This window comes from Strix uralensis, chromosome 24 (assembly GCF_047716275.1).
Source record: "Strix uralensis isolate ZFMK-TIS-50842 chromosome 24, bStrUra1, whole genome shotgun sequence".
Classification (NCBI taxonomy): domain Eukaryota; kingdom Metazoa; phylum Chordata; class Aves; order Strigiformes; family Strigidae; genus Strix; species Strix uralensis.
In genome coordinates this window covers 8,626,672-8,652,509 of record NC_133995.1, presented here as the reverse complement: position 1 = coordinate 8,652,509, position 25,838 = coordinate 8,626,672, and the positions used below count along the sequence as shown (strand labels likewise).

The window sequence follows — 25,838 nt, the reverse complement described above, 5'->3', positions numbered from 1 at the left end:
AAACCTGATTTAAAATAACCTTTAGATAACACTGAAAATAGATAAATACAGGCTGAGAAGTTTAAGAACGGTGTATTTTTCCAGACAGCAGTGAATCACTTTGGCTGAATTTGTGCACAGCTCAAATCAACACAGACAGGAGCTGGATGACTCTGGGGACTGCAGAGCTTCACTGAAATTTTGAATGTGCTCCTTTCCTCAGAGCAAAATGTTATTTTGCTTGGTTGGATGCTGGACAAAAGCAGAAGCATGCAACTGGCTACTTCTGGAAGGTTTTTAATTTAAGCTTTCTTTAGGACATTCTTCAGTAAACTCATTTTTAACCCGGTGAAACATTAAACCCCTGGTGCTTTAGGACACGTTCTGTTTGGGCATAAAACTACGTAGCATCTGCTGAAGTGTACCCAAGGGCAGAATTCGGGCTATTGTGCTAAAATCCATTAGATAAGATATTTTTTAATCCAGTGAGAAAACAAATTCATTGTGTGAGGCACAAAGGGAAGGGCACCGAGCTGTCCTGGGACGAGAGCGTCCTCCCGCCAGGGCAGGGGCCGGTACCGGGGCTTCACCCCACCGGCAGCTCCAGCGCCGTAACGTCACCCAGCGCCTTCACCGGCCCCTCAGATTTTCCGACACCACCATCTAGTGGCAAAGCCAACAGGCTCGGGAAGCGCTTCCACCCCGCTTCGACCTCCTCCTCCATCCCTTACACCAAGTTTACTACTCACTTTGCAACCCAGAGCACCCCGGGCTCAGCTGGCAGCTCCTGGGAAGCCAACACCGACCCCAGACCTCGCTCGGGGTCAACGGGGCAGAGGCATCTCCAGCCGCCGTGGGGGGGCCCTCGGACACCCACACCTCTGCCCAGCGCTCTGGGATCGGGCCCTGACCCGCTCCGGGCAGATCCTGCTACAGACAAAAAACGCCACCGAAGAGGCTGGACTTGCCTTCACCAGACCAACCAGTTACACCGCGGGAGCAGCCGGACTGGGAGCCGCTGCAGAGACGCCGAGTTGAGCAGCGACAGGACGAGCGCCCCGGCACCGCGCAGCCCCGGCTCTGCGGGCACACAACAACAGTCGCAGTTATGAAATGAGGTTTGATGAACTTACACACTGCACTGTATCTAGAAAATTCAGGTTAGGTTTCTGTTTTTATAGAAGAGACGTCTAGCAGTCAGCAGGTACATTAAAATTACTTTATTACTAAAATATTTTTACATTTAGTAAAGATAACCAACCTGCAAATACCATGCTTCTGCTCCTCCTGAAAAAGGAAGCGCATAGGTAGGTTGAAGACAACCAGCTAAGTAACTACGTTTGTCCTAGTAGCTTGTGAGTAGGCAGATGTTTTCACATTATCGTCATCCAAATATTTTCATCCAGTCTTGTTTGGGCTGCATTTAGAAACTGGGATCTCTGTATAATTCAACAGCTGCATCAGTAACACAGTTTTAGAAAAACTTATTTATAGAAATTTCTCCCCCCGGTTTCCAATAAAACTATACAATGGGTTCAGGAACAACTGTTCACCAGCTATTACATTTAGATTTCCCATTTTAACAACCAGGACAAATTCCGTCCTGAGTTTTCTCCACTGTGAAGATACATTTCTCTTCTCACTTACTCAGAAGCGAAGCAGGAGCAAGTCCCCCAACACTGCAGGAATTCCAGCAGCATCGCACCGAGGATGGGATTTGGGCCCCAAAGGCGGTTCTTGTACTTGCATATACAGGAGGATCAGGGCTGAGCACCTGTGGGTCTCTTCATATCCTGCTTTTAAACTTTATGAAACCAACAGGTATTAAAAAAAACAAACCAACAAACAACAAACCAACCCAAAATGAAACAAAAAGCCCCTCCAGCTGACTGCGCAGATCAGGTAACGTTAGCCAGATTTTGTCTAAACGTGTAAAGCAGCCGTTTGCTTTGCTGAAGCTGCATTTAGACAGAAGCAACTTTCAACTCCAGAGCTTCGTGTCGCGATGCTGACGGGGAGAGATCAGCACGGGCTCCTGCCCGGCGGCTGGCATCCTCAAAGCAGGGATTCCACCCCAAAGTACGTGATCGCGCGGAACCAAAGATCGCAGTAAAAGCCAGACCTTGGCTACAGTATTAAACCAAATTTGTACATACAAAAATAATTGTACAGAGGAAATATTTTCAGCAGAATACAATCTTTAAACATTGAAAAGAATCTACAAAAGTAATTAAAAGTAGCCTTCTGTACTTTAGTGTGTGGTATGATTAAATACATCCAACAAGGAGGGTGAGTGAAGACATCGCATCGGCATAACGACATACTGGTGGTATTTGTTATGACAAAATACTAGATCTACCAGAATGGAAGAGGAATTCACAAGACATGGATAAAAACCAAAGCCTGGAAACCATAACAAAAACACAGAAACAAAATGAAAATGTACTAAAATTTAATCATTCATAAAAGCTGTAATTTAATCTGTGACAGTAAAACACAAGAAGCATTATTAGAGTTGGTTTAGTATATTACATATTTTTGCTTTTAAAGCCATAGAAATCAGTTATCCCAGTTTTTTCCTATAAAAGACCCATTTTTCCAAAGCATTATGCACAAACATTTTTAATTAGAATATAATGGCAGAATGAAAATAATGATATTCTGTAACTTTTAAATATAAAATGAAGTCAATGACTCAAAAAGTTATTTGTTGTGGTGAGTTCAAAGGGAAATTTCAGACAATATATACCTATAGTTATAGATATAAAATATAATGGTGGAACATTTTTAGTGCTTGATGGGGAGAAATTATGATAAAAGGGTCAATATGAAATTTTAATTATAGTAGCAATATCTAACATTTGAAATGCATCCATGCTCCTTTGTATAATCATACACTAGAGTCAATTATATTTATTTTCACATCTCTTAACTGCTATTGCAAAGGAGGAGTACTATTGTCTTAAATTTCCAAGAGATATACATAGAGCAATTTCTTTTTCCAGGGACTGTGTGCAAACCATTTTAATATCTCAATTCTTCTCATAGTATATAAAAACAGGAGAAGCTTCTTCAGATATGTTATTAACTTCCATAAGGTTCTGAAGTCGGAAATGCTGGCACTTTCCATTTAGGCAACAGTTCTTCATTCCTGCAATCTAGAAAAAGTAAAAAAAGAGGATGGAGGGAATGTTTCTCATCCCACCGACGAGCGAACGATCTCAAACAAAGGCCTGAGAGCTTCCCCAGACAACTGCCCGCACCCAGGCTTGTAAAAACACGCGGCGGTTCAGCAGGAGGAGCTTCTCTGCCCCCAGTACTGGGGTTTGCTCCTGCCATCCTCCGAGTTTGGAGGCACAGGAAGAAAAGAGACCTTGAAACGACAACTCTAAGAAACAAGTTCTTGTTTATTGTGCCTGCGGCAGAGCAGCGACAGACGGCTGCCACCCCGTCCTCCTGCTGGGAGGATGACAGCGCCCTTCCACCTCACCTGCTTCACCAGACAGGCAGCCTTCAACTGCATTTGGAATTCAGCAATGGACAAAAAATGTATGGGAGAGGGATTTCATCTTTTATATCTCTGAGATGCTCTTAAAGTCTAATGAGTTGAAACCGTCCCGAGCCTTGTTGCAGCTGTAAGAGCAGGGAATGGATTGGGAAGAGATTGACAAGGAACGGGGGAGACACTGAAGGATTCTGACATCTGGAGCAGATCTGGGGGCACAGGTAGAAGTCAACGATATGAGAAGTCTCACAGTAACTGACTGAGCGCAGGAACCCCGTTAGCAGCTGCTGCCGTTCCAGTGCTCCCGCCGCGAGCGCGTCCTCCCCGCCTGGGGAAGCCCGTCTCCGAGAAGCCATCCTGGCTGACGCCACACTAGCTAAATTCAGATATATCACCTGAGGAACAGGAAAAGCCACTCGAGACATACTCTTCAATTTCTTTTCCTAAAGCCATTGTTTCCCCACAACCCTAAGCTATTGTTTTCTGGCATTCAAAGCTCAGGATAAGAGAGTCATTACACGAGTCATCCGAAGGCAGGTTAACGGCACAGCTCCACTATCCCTTCAATCGCACCCGGGCCACATAACTGGCTGTCTACAGCGGGGACTTCTGATCTGGCAGAAGGCAGAGCACTGCCTGTCTTCAGAAATTCATCCCCAAAATCCTTCTATGGCCAGGTGTTGTGTTTGTCTTAAACGCTGTAGGACAAGGGCACTTGAGTTGCTTTGCCAGCTACACCGCACCTATTCGTGAAACTAAAGAAAGAATACAGAGCTTCTGGCGGGTCACAGAAATCATCAGAGGTGGCCAGGGCCAGCCTGCGCGGCCGCAGCGCTGCGGTGAGCTCACTGCTCCCCGGCTCGTACCCAGGGCCAGGCCGCAGCAGCCTCAAGACGTGTCGTGCTGCCTCCACTGCCCACGACCACCTGAGCGCTTTCCGACCGCTCCCCGCTTCCTAGTGCCGACAGGGGCTGTCTACCCGCAGCCGTCTGCCTCCGGACGGCGCCACGCAGCACCCCCGTGTGCTAACACGCCACGGGGCAGCCCAGGTGATATTTCTGTCCAAAACCCGAAGGTACAGAAATGCTGTTTCCATTCAGGACTGTGATAGAACTGCTGTAAGCACACCGAGCACCCTGCCAAGACAGACAGGAAGATTATTTATAGCTATGTCCAACCTTGGGCTGTTTTTTTGTTTTGGGTTTTTTTTTTTTTTGGTGGGCAGCTTTTTATTTCTGTGCCACTGAAATCCACGTCCCACCCAAACCAATTTGCAATTGTCCCCATAACCCCTAGGGCTGAGACAGCAGCTGCACCAATAACACAAGTTCCATAGACGCTACCAAATTTCAGCAGAGGATAAAAAGGGAGCAAAACTGAGCCACGGTGGCTCAGAGCAGTGTCACAAGAGAGAACCTGCAAGAGTAAAAAGGAAGTTCCTGCTCTGTTGCACTCATCAACCCAAGAAAAGGAGAAAGCAAGAGAAGCAGATATTTCTCTGCCAGGTCAGTCAGTAGAACTGACTTTTTTTTTTAAACGTCCAACAAATGCAGAGTTTTGTGTTTGTGAGCAGCCAGAAGGAAGAGGAGTGGAAGGAAGGGGAGCGAGTCCTCTCTCTGTTGGGAGCAGCTCATGGCCCTGAGCTGTGGGTGGAATTCAGACACCTCTTACCTGGCTCAGAGCTGCTGCACGATGGGAGCCTAAAGCAGCAGACATGATTTCTTTTTAGGCTTCTTCTTTTCCACTGGTGTTTTTCTATTTATCTGTCTGACCAGGTCATAAAAGATCTGAAAATGAAAAACACAAACTGAAAAATCAAAGTGATAAAACATTAAGCAAGCGTCAAAAATCAGGCAGGTTGACAAGCTGATAATCTTTCCTGGTGGCTGCAGTCTTACAAATTCATTTATTAAAACATGTTTCTCAAGCAACTGCTTACGGAACAAGAGAGCACAGAGCTCACATCAGTGTGCAGATACCAGGGAGCTGTGAACTCAGCCTGCAGCACACAGCCTTCCCCTTCAGGTAGTGTATGATCAAAGGCTTCAGAAGAGTACAGCAATGAAACGGCAACAAATCCCTTGCTTCGGCAAAGTGGGAGAAAGCTGGGGAATGACAAAAGGTTTTTTAAAAGACGGGCATAATATCCTTAAGGATCATCTTCTCTCCGGGGCTCCCGGGGCTGGCGAGTCTCTGCAGAGCGCTGCAGCAGCGCGTTCTCCCTCCTCCCTGGCTCTCACCTCCCACAGCCGCCTTCACCCGCCCGCTGCAAAGGACGCCAACAGATTCCAACTGTTAATCAATTGCTTCACTTTTTTGCCTGGTCTAATCTTTGGAGTTTATTAATAAAATTAGCAAGGAGAAGCAAATCATCTGTCCTGAACTCAGCCACTTCCAGAAGGGGACGAATACAGGGGCCTCTTTCAGCTTCAGAGACGAGTTTCTGGTGAACGCTTTTGCTGCGAGTTGTTTTCCCAGCAATACTCAACCCATTTATAGCGAAATGAGCTTCACAAAAATGCTTGGAACCGGGTTATGGTATTGGGAAGAAATATTTAAACCTTCAGAAGGCTCCACCCTTGTCCTTGTTTACTTTTTTCCTTCCTGGAGTGGCTGACAGCTCACAAATTCTTGTTGATTCCAAGGAAATTCAGACAACAAAGAAACAGTTTGTAACAAGTTGCAACAACTGGAAATTTAAGATTTGCTGGCTATGACCTACATGGAAAAAGCACTAGTGCACAGTTTATTAGTTTCAAATGAAATTAGCATGATGGTGGCTTTATCAAGCTCTCATGTAAAATATTTTACAACAGGATTTGAGTTGCTCGCTTTACTAAGTTGCTATTCCTTGACTAAGCTTATTACTACAGTTTTCAGGCAAAAGCAGCAGTTTGTACTGTCCACAGACACAGCCAAGACCTTCAAAAGTGTAGAGATGAGACAGAAAAAGTTTCTGCAGGAGAAACCAATTAATAACTGGCATCTTCTATGCTGATACAAACCAGCTTTCAGTATTTAACCTTTGTAAACAAGAGCCAAGACAATCTGAATGTGATTATGATGTGCAGGAAGAGTCTGAATTTCTGGAGGCATCAACCATCTCTGCTCTGGAAAACCAGATCCTTGACTGTTTTGAGGTAGACCCCTCTCACCTTCCCAGGGCTAAGGTAGGGATAGAAATCCCTCTGAAAAAAAATCTAAAGTTAGATCATTTAAGTGCCTGTACTGATTGTGAGTACAGAAGTGCAGTCTGCAGCGAGGTTTCAGGAATGCCACTATCCCTAAGAAAAGTCAGTGTGGCGCAAAAGCATCACATGGGTCACCAGAAAGACATCGGAGTGTTGCTACTGAGACTGACTCTCACCTGTATTAAAAGTTTCCTCTCTGTATGAAAGGTTTGTTTCAGCAAATGCATAGAGAAATTTGATAAAATCTGGTCTAAAGTGTGATAAAGTTAGAAAGTCCAAAACCAGCTAAAAACACCCCAAACCCAGAATAATGCAAATGCTTCCCCAGTCTATGAGCCAGCAGAACAGGCAGAAAACCAGAAAATCAAGATCACAATAAAACTAGAAACTAATCTTCTGGATAATCATTGTCTTCTCTACGATCTGAGTCTCACTGGAGGCAGCAGACAGGGCCGGGCAATACGGAGACAGAGGATTCACCCGCTGGGATGACTGTATGGAAACCATGGGCGTGCACTCGCCCCCGGACAGCTCAGCGTCTGCTACTAGAGAATCCCCTTCCCCACACAGCTCTCGGGAGAGCTTTAAGGTACCTCTGGCTAATGAGAGGTCAGTCTCTGCCACAAACTGCGGAAATACAAATGAAACAGCATTTGTTACACTCCACGGTGATCTGTTTGATGACTGAGCCACTAGTTTCTTCATTAACAGTCATAGTTTTACTACAGCTCAGACACACACACAAAACCAGTCCCTTCTGGCAGGAGCCCAGCTCAGCGAGCTGTATGTACTGGGCTGGATCAGGGGCACTGCAGCCAGGCTAATCCCAACCACAGAAGCTGCAATTCATGAGCCTGGAGCTCCCTTCCCTCTCAACCGGAGCGATGCAGCGCTGCGCACGTCCCACGAGCTGCCAAATTAACACCGGGTCCAGCCCAAGATCCTACTGCTCCTGCTTATCACACAGTCTCCTAAACGGGCCCAGTTATCTCCTGGCACCAAGCCAGCTGTGCTCAGTGGGGTCACCGTAGCTTCTGTGGCTGGAAACCTGGCCTCTGTCACAGCCAGATAATTCACAGCAGAGAATAAAAACTTGGTGCCTGATGTGAAGCAGAGCTCCCTCAGCACAACGGCTCTGCCTGAGGCAGCAGCCAAAGGCACACTGATGGCAAAGGTGCTTCTCGTTTAAACACGGGGAACTGCTTAGGCAGATGTACCTGTGGACACGGTCTCGGCAAGTTAGTGGCTTACCAGAGGAGGACTGCGATGAGGTGTCTGCTTGAGCAGCCAGACGTAGCAGGAATGTGAAAAGCAAATACTTCAAAAACAGCCAACACTGTGCAACACGACAAGTAATACAATGGGGCATAATCCACGTTCTGAACAGCAGCAGCAGTTATCTTGAAACTTTATCTGGAAAGGTGCTTTTTATCTGAGCTAAGAGTCATCCAGTTAGCTGGGCTTACTCAGGACCCTCTGCTATTCATGTCCTCTGGCACAGGCTACAGAAAGCACTTACCTGGAGAAACCACCCACCCTTTAGAGAGAAAAAGGAGCTGATCTCCTTAGAACAAACAGAAAACAGTAGTCAGACAGACTGCACCGCAAGCCTTTCCTAGGCTGAGATTTCCAAACCATCCTGAATCTTCCCAATTAAGAAATATATGAAGGACCACATGCGGGTTTAGTGTGGCATTCACGCTGAAGTAGGAAAGACAAGGGAACAGCTGATAATTACCTCATTAACGTTGATTTTAGACTTTGCAGATGATTCTAGAAAGGCACAGTTACACCACTGTCTTGCTAAGTTTTGACCCTGTTCTTTGCCGACTACACGCTCTTCCTCCAGGTCACATTTATTGCCAACCAGAATCATTGGAACCTGGAGAGGAGACAAGCAAGAACAGGAGATGCATCAGCAAGTTAACGTACAACATGGACTGTAATGCTATGGCTTACAAAGGCATGTGAGGAGGAGGGAAAATCTAGACAGTATGAAAAACAATAAAAATGAGAAGTTCAGCAGAGCTGACAGACTAGACTGGAATTGAGAGCCTGCTGGGAAAGGGCTGAAGAAAGTCCATACTATAGACACACTGGTTCACTAAGAATTAAACACCTGGAGGATACCATAAAACCAAACGGCAATATTTCAGCACAATCTTAGGTTAGTAAAGATTTATTTTCCGGTCCCTACATCCACCACCATTCTAGTAAAAAACTCAGTTTACCACGGAAATGCATTTCAGGACTTTTATGTGACAGCAGGCTAAACTGCCTGCCAATTTAGCCTATTTCAGACAACAGAACATACAGCACGTGTTTTAAGACATATAATATATGCTTCAGCCCCTTTGACCTGTCTTGTCAACCTGTTGTCAAGCCACACAACAATAAATGGAAACACCTTTGAAAAGCACTGCCCTGGACATGGAATGAAAGGCAACAGTCCTGTGCAGCCAAGCATTCCCACAGCCCCACGCACAAGAGCACCTGCCTTTCTCATCTCAGTACAATATGGTACTACCAACACGTTTTGCATACACACCGAAAAGAGGATGTTCACTGCAAAAGGCACAAACGCTGTGCTCAGTATTTACTAGCTTAGAATAATTAACATTTCCAACTAGTGTCAACCTAGCAGCTCAGCTCCTGAAAGCACATCACTTCCAATAAATAATCTCACGCAATATTAAACCAAACATTTGATACATGTTTAAAAGATTCATCCTACACCCATGACGCAAATACAAGTAAATCATTTGTTCAAGACAATGACGAAAGGGCATCTGCCCCTCTCCTTAAGCTGTTGGCTTTAGAAAGTGTCTGTGTGAGTCACCTTCTTGCTCCTTCATGAGGAAGAAAGTGCCTTGGGGAGACCATATTCCTTGTGACACTTCCTATAGAAAAACAGAGAAATGTAATACCGTAGGAACATGACCTTGGCTGTAGTAAATGCTTATTACCAACGTGTTTGCATCAGGCTGCAGAGAAAGGAGGGGTCCCTCGGCCAGCCGGCCCTCTCACAAACAGCACAAGGGGCAACACAAAGGACGGGGTCTCTTACCCAGCCGCAGCTCACAGGTTTCTCACCGGGGCTATGGCTGCCTTTGCTTGGTGCAGTGCAGAGAGCCAAGTGCAATCAGCACTCATTAAGTTATAAATCCATTTGTCTCAAAGTATCAGAGTAAGCACTGGTGAGTGTAAGCAGCAGGACACTTGCTCTCATCAGTTATGTTTAGATATTGAGTTAAAACTCTTTCAGGAGGAAGAAACTGGGCAAAAAGATAGATTAAAACCAGTATTCAGACCTTTTAGAAATAATCCTGATAGGTAATTTCAGGAGGCTTTCTCTGCTGCTCAGGCAGTCCCTAGCATGGCTGCAGCCCACCAGGATGTCACAAACAGGTAGAAAAGACCTTAAACAAGCAAACAAAAACCACAAAGCACCCAGAAAACCTCCGTAACAACCCAAACTACCTGCCCCGGGGGGCCATTTCTGTACCTACAAGACGATGAGATTACAGCACAGCCCCTCCCGCGGGAGCCTGCCCTGAGGAGGGTGCAGCTGGGGCACCCACCCAGCACTGCCCGGCTCCCCCGCTCCAGCCCCCAGGTCTTCACAGCCACGCTGGAGACAGATAACGCCGTTCAGGACTTCCTACGCCTGAGAATTGTGGGTTACAGGTCATCCTGAAGTTTGCTTCTCCAACCTGCATCTCACAGATCTTGGGGGATGATACAGCCAGAGCCAAGGTGGCTCTGAAAGGCGAGACCACAGCAAGACCCGCAGGACGCTCTGCAGGGCTCCGCGTGCACACAACGGCGACAGCATCCTGTTTCCCCTACGCTGTGGAAAAGTAGAAAAAAACTAAAGAACTGCTGATAATGGGTGTGCACCCTGCTCCACTTCCTGCAGCGTTTAATTCTTCGAACAGAAAATGAGTACTTTCCAGCTGGAAAATAAATCATTATCCACTTCCTCTGGTAATTTACAACACACTGTATGTTTTTAATCTACTTCAACGTTAACATTTGTAGTCTCTTCCTGATTCAACTACACTCAGGATTAATTTTTGTATTTAAAAGTCACAGCCATACTGTTTAGAAAATGATCACATTTTTATTTTTGAGAAATAAGTTTTACTTATTACATCAGAAACCTGAAGTCACAATACAGATGAGGCAAATCCAAAAAAGTGTATTTCACATCAGGCCAACACGATATTTACAACTGTATCAGTTTAATCCTGATCTTTACAGTTTTCTAGATAGCTAAGAGAAATTTTCTCATACCAAAACATGAAAATGTGTTTTGAACATGTTCAGTAAAAAAAATAAAGTATATTAAGATGTGAAATGACAGGGAAAAAGTGCTACTTAGACGGGTAAAGAGTGGAGGTTTGAAAGACATGAAACTCTGTAAGGTTATTTCAAAAGTTAGTAATTGTTTATCATAGAGCCAAAACAGAGTCTGATGAACAACTAGCTTTTGATCATTTGGTATTTCATGTAGAAGACCGGAATTTAAACTTTGTTAGACATACATAATTTAATGGTTTAAGTACCGGGGTTTTAAAAGACACATTCTGAAACTAAATACAGGAAGAAGTGCATTTTCCTAACTCAGCAGAACATGGCTTAAATGTTCAAAAGGTTCTCAAGCTTGGATCCCCCTAACACAAAATAAATAAATGCATTTTAATAATTAAATCAAATCACTGAAGTAAAAATGAAAGCAACAGTCTCTATTGTCCGATGAACTTGACCAGCTTACGGTGCAAATTCCCCTCCGGCGAGAGCAGCTGAGCGAAGCGCCGGGCTCTGACCGAGAGGCCAGTAACAGACTCACGTTACCAGGGATTTATGCAGGCGTAATCCCTACCTAAATGAAAATCAGTTTTGCATAAACAGAAGTTCAACTCATTAAACCAAGGAGGGAACCAAAGCCATCCAAAACAAGGTAATCAGGACACGGGGCAATGAAGATCCAAGAGCAAGAAGCAGCCCTGGGAGGTCGCCCTCAGCCCCCGACCAGCCGAGCCACGGGCTGTGCTCATCCCACCCCGGCGTGCTCTGCTCACGGCTCAAACTGCATTTTCCTGACTGGTTATTTAAATACCCAGCACACGGCTTACCCTGCACTTGGCCTAAACACCTGGGGAGGCTCGGGGCTGCTTGGGCTGCGGGGAGGTCAGGGCTGTCCCCGAGCGGCTGCTGCTGCTCCCGCAGCGCGGCCGGGACCCGCAAAGCGGCTCATGCAGCCCCAGCGCAACCGGCAGCAAAGGTCGGTGGGAAAAACAGGCAATCATCTTCACACCCCGCGGGGCAAACCCTTGGATACGTTACCAACTGTTAGGCAAAAAAAAAGTTAATTTCAGCGTCTTTTGGAGGAAGCCTACACAGAGAGCTGCGACACATCTCAACCAGCCACGTGGCTTCCGCGGCAAAAGCCACCAACAACCTCACCTACATCACACATTTAGAAATTAAAAGCCCACCAAGGACTTCCAGTTACAGGAGCTGGGGCCTGAACTGGAAACACCTTAAACAGTTTTCTTCTGTCAAACAGGACTGAATGCAAACTATCTTAATGTAGTTTTTCCTCATTTTAGAAGAGGATTTAATCAACCAAAATCACAACCTTGCGTCACTAGCTAAGACTCTTTCCAAGTCTTTTAATGACTTAATACATACAACTGCGTGATGTCCTTTGGGTTACAGATTTTGTCAAAGGACAGAAGGGACAGAGAAAACTGACGAGAGTTAAAATCCTTGGACTGAGGGTGGTCTGCAGAGTGCCACTGGCATTCACAGGGACAGGCACACCTGCAGTGCAACGCTGAACCCTCCCTGCTCGCACGCGCGCGGCACGGGAGCCACAGACCCTTAAACACCCTCCTCTCCCTCAGAAAGGGATAAGCACGTTTTCGTACGATGCCCTAAAATTCTGTAAAAGTTTTGATTCCGATGGATTTGAGTGAAGCAGAGCTCATAGACCGAGGGACTCAGCACAGACACAGTAGGGGAATCTACTTCATGCAGCGAGAGCCAGGGCTACTCCACCCAACCAGCACCCCCCCAGCCAGAGCAGCGGTGACTGAACCCGCTGCCACCCGCCTCCCCCCGCCTTTACCGACACTGCCCTCACGCACAGAGAAATGAAAATAAAGGAACATCCAGAGATTTTCCAATTAAAGGCTATTAATACTAACGACACTTAAATGACAAGGCACAGTTTGGTCCACTAGCTGAACGCGTCCTTTCTACTCGCAGTTCAAGTTCACCCGCTTGGACCGTGGCCCGAACGCGCGCGAAGGGCGCAGAGGACAGAGCGCACAGCACCGCCCGCCCCGGGACTCGAGAGGCTTCACGGCACGGCTTTGGGCTTCAACCTCCGCTTCATGCATTTGGGAAAAGCAATGTTAGTCTCCATGGTAAGACAGCTGCAGATCTACTAAGAATATCATCATTGGTGAGTTCAACTCTTATTTTTCCGTAACTTTGAGGGAAACAAAGTACCACTAAAGCACAGTGAAAGAAGAAAATGCAAATACTGGAAAGGAGCTAAAAGGAGAGAAAAAAAACCAACTTGTTTTCAATCAACTCCCACCATTTCCAAAGGCTGTTAGACTTCCAGTACTCGTGAAAATCTGGTTTCATTATGCCCCTCAGCAGGTGTTGGACCTCAAATAACAACACTGGAAATAACCAACAATGCTAAGGAAACTTACTTCAACACAAAACTTTGCTACAGAGCAAAGAATATCCTTAGAAAGAAATTTTGCTCTCAAATTCCTGTATGTTTACTTACAAGCACATTTTAACCATTTGCAGAAGAAAGAAAATTCTACTTACATCTTCAGTGTCCTTAACCCGTAAAATCTGTTCCCGTAGGTCCTGTAAGTCGTTAAATGTGGACTGTGCTGTTATAGAATATACTAGTGCAAACCCTTGACCATTCTTCATATAGAGATCCCTCATTGCTGTGAATTGCTCCTGTAATCAAATATTTTTAAAAACAATTAGCTAGTGAATGCAGCTAATGAACATTTACAAATGAATACTGTTATTGTAATGGAGACAAGGATATAGTACCACACAGCATGCATTTATATTTTTACCCTTACAGAAAGCCACGGAAGCATGCAAATTTAATAAAAGCATTAACACATCTTTCCCTTTGCTTTTTTTTTCTTCTAATAGGGAAAGAGGCTTCCTGCAAAAATGGGAAAAAGATCAAGAGCAGCAATAAAAACGTATCTGCAGACTGACTGTTGTATGCCCCAAACTGTAATACAAGGTGTTAAGATTTGGCTGACGTATTTGTCAGTGATCTTCCATTTATTTTCTGATATGGTGTTAAGCACGAGCCTGCCATCAGCCCAACTCCCCAGACAACAGATATGGACTGGAAATTCAATCTCTCCTCTAACACAATACTGAAACAGGCCGAGGTGTCACACACTCACAATTTATCGTGAGCACGACTAGGCAGGAAGGCACTGCCTGATCACCTCTGGACACCCGCAGTTATACAGCGGCCACCTCTGGCATGAAACGGCCTAAAGGTTCAGTGCAATGAAATGCAAGAGCAGGCTGGAAAATCTGCACCAGATCGGAGCTGCCTTTGTCCAAGCCTGTGAGAGGAAGCTTTACCAGAACCGCGTAACAATGATTTCTGCTTCCACCCCTTCGCATTGCTGTTGACAATTTTCAAAGCTTTCCAAAGAAAACTAACTTTTAGGAAGCACGTCCTGCCCCTGTGATGTGCACTCAGCCATCCCCGGGCCTGTGTACTCAGTGAGGGCACTTTGCCCGGTGGTAGGTGACACTGGTGTGGCAGAGGCAGCTGCTGCCAGGCCTCGGCTGCTCTCGGGCTGGAAGGACGAGACGGGGCTCCCAAAGCAGCACACGGCAGCACCGGGGAGGTGCCACCTGGGCACAGGCACAAGATCTTCCCTGACGAAATCCTCTCCACGCAGGCTGATGCGACACGCTGGGAGGTGATCCCTGTGCACCGCCTGGAAGCGGCTTCGATCTGTGTCTGTGTACTCTGGCCACTTGCAAAGTGAACATGTAAAATTATCCCGTATCAGTATGTCGATAGCGAGGTGAGAAGAGATGAGTGGCACGGGATGCACCAACCTCTGTGTCCCAGCACGGGGGCACCAGCTGGGGGACGGATTCACAACGCTGCTGGCAGGGCTGCAGAAGGCTTGTTCACCACACCGGGTTTTGGGTTATTTCACAAAATTGTTCCAGTTAAATTATTGCAGCTGATCTATTGTCTTTGCTGGGGCAGGATTATTACACTAGTGTAAGTTCTGTTCTTAACATCTCATCTCATTCTTAACAAAGAAACTCCATACCAATTAGAAAAAGAAATTATACTTACTGTCCCTGCTGTATCGAGGATTTCAAGCATACACTGTTGACAGTCTACTTCCACTTGCTGCGGAAAAAAGGGAAGAGACAAACACAGTTAAAACCAAAATGCCTGAAATGGGACAGGCAAGAGAAATCTCAGCTTAATTTTTACTTCTGCCACAAAGATCTCTATAAGCAAGCCAGCCACCTGCACTGCCCCAGCGCTAAGAGAGTCACTGCTATTAGAGGATTAATTACGGCCCAAGCCAGGCATTCGGGTCAGCTCACTTATGCTCCAGGACTCTGTTGATTATAAAGGCTTAAGTGAGCAGCTCATTGTAAACATCCCAAGCGAGATAAAAAACCACTCTTACAAATCAAAGGACCTTAAACTTCAAGTTATCCTTGCTGCTGGGGGAGAAAAGAGTATGGAAGAAAAATATTGAGTGATCCTCACAGTTAGGCTTAGCAAGTCTTCCACTCACTGAGAAATATCTCAGATCCAATGGGGCTAATTCCAGGAAAGTCAAATAAATTTAACAGCAGAACTCACGCCACAATTTACATTTAATTATCACAGGCACAAATGCTACAAATTTTTGTTTTATGTTTTGGTGCCTTTAATTATGGTAACATGAATGCTAATCTGTAAAACAATGGGTGACTTGACATCAATCGGGTGAAGAAAGCAGCTCTGTTGATGGAATTACGTAACATGACAGCATCAGGGATCCTGACAAGGACTTTTGCTCAGCAATTACAAGCCTGCAACCAAAACGGCCGTAAAGAATTTTATATGCCTTCAAACCAAGCAGAACGCATTTGAACGGAACAGCAAAACAGCCATTCCTAAAAGAAAACAACAAAAGGCAATTGCTACGCTACAGCAATATAACCTGCTGTGATGAGCAGTGGATAGATCCTCTAGAACAACTTCTACAGATAGCATAACCAGAACAAATATTGATATCTGTGTTTTGAAGTAATAATTATATGTCAGATTACAGCAAACATTGCATTATTAAAAAGAAGCAAGCTCTATGAGACTTGAAAGAAAGAAAAATGTTATTTTACCTTTCTGTATGAATCTTCTATTGTTGGGTCATATTTTTCAACAAAAATTCCCTGAACGAACTGTACAGTCTGGGGAGAAAGGAAAGAAGAAACAGATGAAGTGAACTGAACACGACCAGTAACACTTACCAAGAGGCACTTTATGAAAAAGTAACAACGCAAAAACTACTCAACACTGCTGTTAAAGTTCAATAGTGGGGAGCAGAGAAAAGCACATATAAATTTTCAATTTTTAAAAATAAAATTTGCATATTTCTGTTGTTTTAAAAATCACTTTATTCAAGCATGTTTTCAGAACTTTTTTGAAATGTAAACTGTTTGCTTGATTGCTTTTTTCATGACAGATGATACCCTCAAAAACGCCTTTACTTCAGTGCCTGTGACTTCAGAAGAATAAAAGTCACCAAATATGGAAGACTGGAAATTTTAATCAGAAGAACTGGCAATCTGTGCAATGTGGAAAAGCACACTGTGGAAAATCCACATTTCAATTCAAATCATATTAAGAGTTACAGTGGAGCTACTCTGGATTACATGCCCAGAGCACAGACATATTTCAGAGCAGTGAGTTAAATCTGGAGTGTCTCCAGATAATCAATTTCTATTAAACCATTAAAGAAGGAGACAACATTCATTTCAAAGAGGAAGTCTTTCTTCCCCTATACAATTATTTAAAGCAAATCTACTCTAAACATTTCCCATTGAGTTGTCACTGGGATGTGGCCCATCTCTGGACACCCAGGCTCTGTACGTGGCGTGCTCTGGCTCCTGGCAGCCCGCAGCGTTACCTCTCCTCTGCAAGGCAAAGCAGCCCGCGCTCTTACCTACAATAACCTGCAATGATGGTGTAACGGAGAGTGTCCGGAGATTTGGTTGATGTTTATAAAACAAGGCGGTGTGTGTTTGTAAAACTAAGTGTCAAGATTCCAGCACTTAATTTTGTTTCTTTAAAATCAACAAACACACCAACTATCTTTTGCCAGCTGAACTTTCCACAAGTTTTTTGACACAAATTCTGCAAAGTCACTACCTGTTTCGAGAAGCTCTATTTTGTTTGGACAGAAGGCTGTGGTTTTTCTGCAAGAGGGTTCACCTTTGTCACACAAGTACTTGCAAGCTTTCAGAGTGGCACATGCCAGACACACGCAGAGCATCTCGCTGTATGCTGGAAACTGAGCAGTTCCTCACGGATTGCCTTCACTTAATACAAGAAGAAAGGATTTCTAGTACTACCTCATTTAAAAATCATCCTATATCACTAACAAAACCTATTTTACAGTCTGACAATCAGAGCCTTTGCTTCCCCAATATTCTGTGGTCACACTGAGCGGTATGCCTTTCAGATAACAGATCTCAGCAGAATCATTTATACTAAGATACCACTGTTAACATGGATTACAGGATTATACCAGCAATAAGAATTGCAGGTTACAGATTATATTCTAGGATTCTTAGCACAGCTGCCAACCAAAGAGGGTTCAAAGGCGGCTCCTATTTGCTAGGAGGCTAACATTTCAGCTCTGAAGTCGGTCACATCTGTACCGCTCTATTCTGGGAACTGTGTTTGTAACCAGCCTTCAGCGTGAGAATCTGACAAACCACTCACAACGTTTCATCTTCCTACCATAACGCTCAGAATCTCATTTTTATATCCACAAATACAGTACTGCCCACAAAGAAAAGTAACTGAACCCATGTATTTTCTTCTCAAATTGTTTTATTTCTAATAAATCGCTGTTCTAACTTTCATTATCTCAACTAGTCTTTGTGTGTTCACATAGACACCAATTACACACAATCATAATTACAATTATATTCAACTTCATTCATAACCTATCTTACTATGAAATATTCCTAATCTCTGATATACTTCACTTTTATTGATTATAGGAGGAAAGAGAGGCCAAATCTGGGGTTATTGTCAGGTTATGCATGAATCCAACACTTTTATAACTTTCCCTTAGTTTGGGGGACCAAACCCCAACTTTGGTTTCCAGTTTTATATAGGACTATGCACAACTAGATACTCTTGGTAATACTGCCCACCCGCTGACACTCCAGAAGGTTTTTACCCTCATTAAATGGGGAGAAAACTCCTTTACAGGAAACAAAGAAGTTGCAAAATAGCTGTGCCTTAATAACTGTGAAGGTTTTTCTGCTATCCTGTCATCATTACCAAAAGGCACAATCAGCATCGTATTGGCACAGAAGAGTTAAAACAATAAGGAGGATTTGCAGTGAAACAACACCATATTGTAATCTACACTCAGACTGTAAAAACACAGAACTGAAAACAAACACCAGCCTCTTTGTTAGACAGTTCAGTTTATACAGTTCAAAGAAAGAAATTTTAAAGTGACCTCCATATTATTTTAAATCCCACCTTGTAACCTCTCCTTGCTAATGCTTGTAAATGGTAGATGGTCATCCTGAAAGCTAATATTATTCACTCCTCGCTGCTAATTATCACTTACTGTGTCCTGTTATAAACACAATGGATTGATGTTGCATATGAATGACAATATATGCTTACTTAGCATCTAGACTGTCAAAAAGAATTTAACTTTTGTTTACCAGACTACGCATCCGCAGTTCAGCTTTTATAAAGGCCAGTGACGGACGCTGACTCAGACTTCACATCACAAGTAAAGAAATTCAGGTATGTCAGATGCTGAATATTATGTACAGCATATTAATAAGTGCCCTATTTTACCTTGTGAGTCTTTCAATGTTACATAACAAAAGCAAAATACTCCATCAAGGGGATGCTGGTGGAAAAAATAATACAGATTGCTTAAGCTGCTGTGGAAGAACAGACTGCATCAAAAAAGTCTGACACCTACATCTTGTACAGATTAGGATGGGATCTCTGAAAGAGTCTATCAAATTTGATACATAATTGAATAACCTTTCCTCCTGTTCATCTGGATTCTGCAGGTGATTTACCACGATTATTAACAGCCCATTTCCTCAGAATAAACAACAGTGCAAGAAGCAGCATCTAAGCCATGAATGGCTGGCCAGCTATTATCTGTGTGAAAAGGAACACGGTGTAGTTCCTTGTTTCAGATAACTTTACACTTGACCAGTTCTTTGCCTTTCTTACTGAAGCGAGCTGCTTGACTGATTTGTGATAAATAGGTGACAGGAATCTCTCTTACAATGCCTTATTATCAACTCTGCTATGTAACCTCTTATTAGAAACAACACAAGTACTTAAGGAGTGCAAAGTGTCATCAGTCTGCTTATCCCTCCACACTGCTCTTCCCCTTCTGCCCCGCGTTTACAGTCCAGGCTGCCCAGGTGGGTTCTGTGCGGGATGGAGGACACCCACAGCCTTCAAGGTACGCAAGGCTGCAGCATCACTACTTCGCTGCCACGCGCAGCAAGACTTCACTCGCTGTTCCAGTGCAGGCTAGGCTTTTAATACTTAGATCCAGACATTCAGTCATTTACAGTATTACACCCATGCGGGAAGCAGAAATGAAATGCTAACTACTGTCACGGCGATTAATCGCCCGCTGCTTCTCCAAAAACGTGACCCACGTTCACGGGTATTTCAGCAGTGTAACAGTGGCTACGTGGAAGTCCCTATGCTTGTTAAAAGTCAGACAAATATCCCAACACATTTAATGAGCGTTGTCTGCAATGGGCCAGTTTTGAAGTTTGTGTATTGGCTTCAGAACTGCTTCCCAAAACTCACCAAAGCGGACTTCCCCACACCTCCTGAACCAAGGACCACTAGCTTGTACTCACGCATGGTGTGGTCTGTTCAAACAGCGACGATCTGGAAAGCAGGAAAAAAAGCCAACAGTTAAAATCGTACCTGCACATACAAATTTGTGACACTGTCTTCTGCAAGTGGCAACACACTCCTCTTCTCCAAACACTCCCGAGAATAAAAAACTCTTTAGTAACAGCTATGGCTTTTATTTTTCCACCTGGGCACTCAAGTTTAGACGGCGGATTTGACAGCCCCAGTTTGTATGAGATGCCCAAAGCTGGACCTGTTAGCCTGCCAGTGCTCGGGGAGGAAAAAGGATGAACACAGCACGGCACAAACACGGCGCAGCCACGCGCGCCCGCTCCCAGCGGCGCCGGGTAGCACAAGCTCTCGCTGCCTGTGCTCTGCGGTCCCAGTGTTTTATAGCATAAATCAATGAGTATCAGGCAAGAAAATTGGATCAGAAAGATGCAAGTAGAGAGGTTTACTTCTCCCACCAACCCCCAGCAGGGAAGGATTTAGGTCAGTATTTTCTCTCTGGAAGAGGTCAGGCCTAACTTACAGCTGCCAAGGCAGAACCTCTCTGCTCGCCCAAGCAAGGACTCTGCCTTTTTATGGAAATCTTGCAACTCTCTCAACTCGCTACGCAGCACCAGAAAACTTCTCATTCTCATCGAGATTCCCTGACAAATAAGGCAAATGACAAAGCTGGTGATAAACATTTTACACTATGTTTACATTATAAGCCAGGCTGGGCTGTCCCTATCAACCGAGCTCAAGCAAACAATGACCTCAGCAGCTAATTATCTTCCCCCTCTTCCCCCAGCAAGATAGCGCTTTCTTCCCAAGTAAGGCTTCAGAAACACAAGCACTATGAGGCTGGGCAAGCTGCATTGCTCAGAGGCATTTCCAGCTAACCTTGCCACAGGATTTATGGGTTCATGGGCTACGGTTTGAAGACTGCTTTAAAAATAAAAACATATTCCAAGTAGTTTGATAGAGAAATGTATCACCTTGTCGACTACCGTTAACAACAGTCTGTGAAGAACAGGGATCGTATTTTTAGCCTTGCAACTGTGGACAACTCCCTGACAATCTGTGTCTCAAGTTTATCTAATCATTAAATTGGGACAGGTTTTTTTCTATCGTTTAGACTCCCAAGGGAAAGCCATAAAACACAGTCAAGAGGAAACCCACGTGCTGCCGCACACCCACAGCCAGTCCCCGCTGGAGCTGCGTCGGCACTGGCAGCTGAGCATGTTACTGGAGACCCTGCCCAAACATCCTACTTCGAACCCTCACCCCTCAACCACAGCATGTTTTATGGTCTAAATGTGACACAAGCACAGGTTTAAACGAAAATATTAAAATCCTACGTGCAGCTGGAGAGAGGCACACAAATTCTGCAGCTGGTTTAGCACAACTTTAAGCTCATTCTTAAGTCAGAAGAACAGGAATAGAGGGCTCATCTGCCTGTGCCGAGGCTCTCTGCAGTCACATAGCCAAGCTGCCCTTCCCTTGCCCAAGCCTTAGAGGGGGAATAAAGCTGAAGCTATCAGCAGCAGACCATAGTTTTAAGCACCTTGGGGTGGTTTTTCTTCAACTCTTGAAGTCTGTATGAGCTGCAATTGCTTAACTTCATAGAAATTGTGAAATTAAGTCAAACCAAAGGGGATTTTCCAGAACGGTAACTTTAAATATCTAAAAGCAGAGCAAGCAATGTCTATGCACTCCAGTACGCTGACAACATTATTAGTTAAAATTCTGGCAGCTGTAAGCTCTTCTGCTTGAAAACTTCCCTGAGCAGTAACATTCACTTCCTTTCTTTCAAAGATCATGATTTTGGAAGGGGAGGGGAATTCCAAACAGCACCGATTTTCCCCTTGATAATCCTTAGAAATTAAAAGGCAATGCATTTTTAATAAAGTATAAATGCAACTTATTGATCCACTTTATCTTCATCTTCCTACAGTTCCACAGTCTGCTCCACCTAAGAAAACCCATAAAGCAATCAAGCTAAGGGTTAAATTTAGCTGTGAACTCTTTCACTTCTTATTTATAGTAAAAATACTTGTGGGAAAGTTTCAGCTGGGAGCAGTACAAGACTAACTTCTCATTTCTTCTCTACAGTATTTGCTGATTTTTTTTTTTTTTCAGGTGCAACAGGAAACCAAGATCCTGAAACGCATGAGCCTTATTACTGTAAACCCCACACGCCTTAATTATCTTGTAGCTCTTTCACAAGTGTGTTAATGTTATCTGTTTATACAACATGAATAGAGCGCTCAAGAAATTACTATGCTGCATCCTAGCCAACTTTTCATTTGGCAACTGTTTATGCCCACCTAAATACAGCTGGACACAGTAGCATTCATCTCCATCCAGAGCTCTGTGCAGCGAGTCGCACGCTGTGAAGCAATGGCGACGTTTCAAAACGGAATGAAATTATGGGTCTTAAGTGTTTCTTTTGAGTCAAGAAAAGAATATGATCACTAAGGAGTGTAAAAAAATAACTTCTAGTGTTGTCATAAATGTTGTGAAACTGGTCTCATTAGTTCTGAGTGCCGTGGTGCAAAAATAAAGCTGCAGCTGAGCACGTCTCCTTGCTCGTGCTCCCCGCTCCATTCCCAGGCAGGCGCCCGGCTACAGCGGGCCAGCGCGGGCACCGAGTGGGTGTCACACCACCTGCCCTGCCCAGCAGCACACCCCCTCCTCCCGCCGAACCCCTCCCACCTACCCAGCACCTCTACAGCCACTTTAAATAGAGAGTCATAAATTAGCAGGGTTCAGATTCCACCTATAATAACGAACAAACTTTGCTTCTACACTGCAAAACACCTGACACCTCAGGATTAATCCCTTCTCTTCTTTATCCTTTAAGAGGAGCATCACTTTTCTGCTGCTACTGTCACCAACGCTGCCTGGGAAGGGACAGAAATTCAGCTATTCACAGCCCCAAGATGCCCAGCTCCTTCCTCAAGAGAGCGAAGGGCCCTACCCTGCGAACAGATGGAGAGGTGACGAATAGATGCAGCATATTTGTTTTAATAAACAAAAATGAAAGGCAGTGCAGGCAGGATGGCAGAAGATCTTGGAGAAGGACCAGCAGATGGATGCGAATGCAGGTGAAGCTGTAACCTGAAACGTGGCTCCGAGCGCCTGCACCTTTATTCAGCCAAGCACCCACGCTCCCTCTTGCTGCACGAATCGCCTTTCGCCCTGTTGCAACCGAGTGGCTGAATCAGGGTACAAAGAAGCAAAACTTTCAGGGTATTTCCCAACCAGCGGAAGAAGCCAGGCAGAGGCTGCGGGGAGGGTGGCGTGGGGAGAAAGGCCGAGGCCCTTCGGGAGATAAACCTGACGCAAAAATTAGCTGCTCCTGTTAAAAAAGTTTCACCAGCTTATCAGGGAGTTCATAATTTGTGTGGTGGGGAGGGAGAAGCATGAACAAAGCAGATAAGCGAACGCAGCACTGGAAGAGAGTGGGTGCAAAAACTTCACACTAACCCAAAATGTGACGTGCACCCTGTGAAATGCAAATGCCCGAGCACAGTTTTATACATCTGAAGAAGGCAGTTTGTATTTATTAGTTTCTCCTTCCTTCTCCAAACACTGATGGAGCTACGAGTAACAGGAGGTGCAGATATGCCGCTCAGTGGGAGGAAGGCAGTGCTAAGAGCACGTGGTCTGATGGTTTTGCATAACTTGATGAAACGTTGGCCATGGTGATGGCACAATCTCCATTAAGTAAGACGATAGAAAAGACTTAAAAAAAAAAAGCCAAGCACACATATTCTTGACTCAGCCTTAAAAAGAAAAACTGTGGACTGTAATCACAGATTTGTATTTTGTACAATAGCAGAGGACATCACGAAAGACCAAACACAAAACTTCAGTGTTTCTTTTCCACACTACAGGAAACAAGATTCAGGCAACTTTTTATTTTAAACAATGCATTATACACTTATCACTGCTCAGATCTCCCCAACCGCCGATGTTTTCACCATCAGCAATTTCATTTGAAATACATTGAGAACATTAAAAAACTCATACCTGGGCATAAAAGATCTCTCATCAGTGTTAGCAGCCCTACCGAAGGTTTTTCCAGGTTCCCTATAAGGGACTGAAAAAAAAAAAAAAAAAGAAAAAAAACACTTAATCATTTTTCAGATGACAGTGTATGCAAGCATCAAATCTTCCCTTTATAGTTTCAAACCAAAACATACCTGTTACAAAATTCGCTCTTTGCTCTATCAATGGAGCTCTATGCAATTTCTCAATACTTGAATCAAATTACCTTAAAAACAAGAACTCCAGCACAAGTTAACCTTGTCTCTAGGACAGTGAAAGACTGGGAGGGGGTTGGGTGGAAGCCAACAGCAAAACACAATTTCTACTTGATTATGTCATTTAAAAACGCTTTACAAACTGGACCTGCAGTTAAGGTAAACCATAGGAAGAAGACACAAAATTGAACTTTCTTAGGTTAGAAAGTAAAAATCAAGCCCACAGCTGTGAAGTTCACATTTAATACAGGACTGCACTGGCTTTTGGAAGCGAGAAGTAAAACGCTGTCCCTGTGCTATGCCGCTCCTGGAGCAGCGTCAGCTCAGCCATCCAACCCTCCACATTCAGTGACAAAGCTTCAGTCTGAAAACAGAGCAGCCACGGCTACCGAGTCTCCTTTCCCAAGAGCCACAGCACTGGGAAAGCTGGGCCAGACCCATCCGAGCTACGGGGCCGAAATGCCCCGGGACGGGCTGCGGCAGAACTGCAGCCGCACAGGATCGTGCCCCGGCTCGGTCGTCCTCACCCACCACCGGCTCAGGCCTTGTCACCCGGCCGCCTCGTTGGCTTGAGATTTCATTTAGGAGCACAACTTACTTGTAGTTTTTCTCCCTTTTTTTTTAACTAATGAAAATTTCAAGTTCCTTATATTTGTCTACCAGATTTGATAGCAATAAAACACAGTCTGCAGCCATGGTAGGGAAAGGTTACCATCCCAGGGAGAAGTACTCCTCTCTTCTCCTGCACTGTTTTCAAATCATTATCTAAATAGCTTGTCTGTTCTTTTCTTTACATCATTTTTACTGGATTTACGCAAAGTTGCCGCTTCTGTCCACAATCCCCTGTACCTGTTATTTGATGACTGCATTTGCAAAAAGTTCACACACATTTCCAAAGCCTCACTTTTTCCCTTTCCTCTGGCAACACCTTCTGCCTCAATACCACGGATTTCATCCCCAAATATACACTGACAGCTACCCTCCCTTGATTTCTGACCAGTCATTGTTCAGCTAACCCAGGTGTGGGAATTTTAAAGAACAGTTCAATGACCAGCTCCTACTGAAAGTCAGCAGGATCCGGGCTCCCACACCCCTTCTTCCAACGTGAAACTCCCTTCCCGCCGCCTTCGCACCTGCAGCACGCCGTGCCCGCGCCGGCGGGGGAAAGCATTACCCCAGAAACTCAGGGAAATGCGTTTCTGAAGAACAAGCTACAGATAACAAGATCAGCAAAGAGATTTAAAAACTGAGTCAGTACTAAATGAGTCAGAAGGCCACGGCTGGATGGAGAGGCGAGGGGAAGGCAGGGCAGTGGGGGAGGCATCTGCTCCGCCGCAGCTCCCACGCGCGGCAGCGGAGCTGCTGGGGCAGGCGCTGGCGTTACCTGGCAGCTGAAGCTGGAAATGCCACCGAAGGCGCTGGCTGGGCTTCCCCTGCGCGCTGAGCACATGTCCAAGGGGTAGGTTTAAACAGACACGGCCACTTTTTAACAGATTAAGAGTCCATCCATTCTGACAAACTGGATTAATCACACCCTCACCCAAAAGCTGGCTGCTATGGATCTCCAAGCACGCAGGAGCTTCCCGAGCTCTCCAGGTTCTTTCCTCCTCTCCCGCAGTTTGCTTTTCCCACAACAAAACGACAACTTTCTTCTGCAGGAGAGATGGGCGCTGCTTACATCAAATCACCATGCTCCTGTGGACTTTTTC

General features: G+C 44.8%; 1 protein-coding gene across 10 annotated transcripts in view; it reads right to left on the bottom strand.

The window, feature by feature from the left end:
• Nucleotides 1–1,184: 1,184 nt before the first annotated feature.
• RAP1A (RAP1A, member of RAS oncogene family) overlaps nt 1,185–25,838 on the bottom strand; it is a 42,273-nt gene continuing 17,619 nt past the window's right edge. For 4 of the 10 annotated variants that reach the window (XM_074894068.1, XM_074894067.1, XM_074894069.1 and 1 more), the window contains 8 exons: nt 23,897–23,966; nt 19,876–19,906; nt 16,120–16,188; nt 15,074–15,130; nt 13,534–13,674; nt 8,414–8,557; nt 5,156–5,271; nt 1,185–3,137 (listed from right to left, as the gene is read on the bottom strand). In XM_074894068.1, coding sequence (XP_074750169.1) covers nt 5,185–5,271; nt 8,414–8,557; nt 13,534–13,674; nt 15,074–15,130; nt 16,120–16,188; nt 19,876–19,906; nt 23,897–23,904 — 537 coding nt within the window. In that variant the 5' untranslated portion in view covers nt 23,905–23,966 and the 3' untranslated portion in view covers nt 1,185–3,137; nt 5,156–5,184. Of the gene's footprint in view, nt 3,138–5,155; nt 5,272–8,413; nt 8,558–13,533; nt 13,675–15,073; nt 15,131–16,119; nt 16,189–19,822; nt 19,907–23,896; nt 23,967–25,838 lie in introns of all 10 variants that reach the window. The other 6 variants (XM_074894062.1, XM_074894063.1, XM_074894065.1 and 3 more) reach the window with 3 other exon arrangements.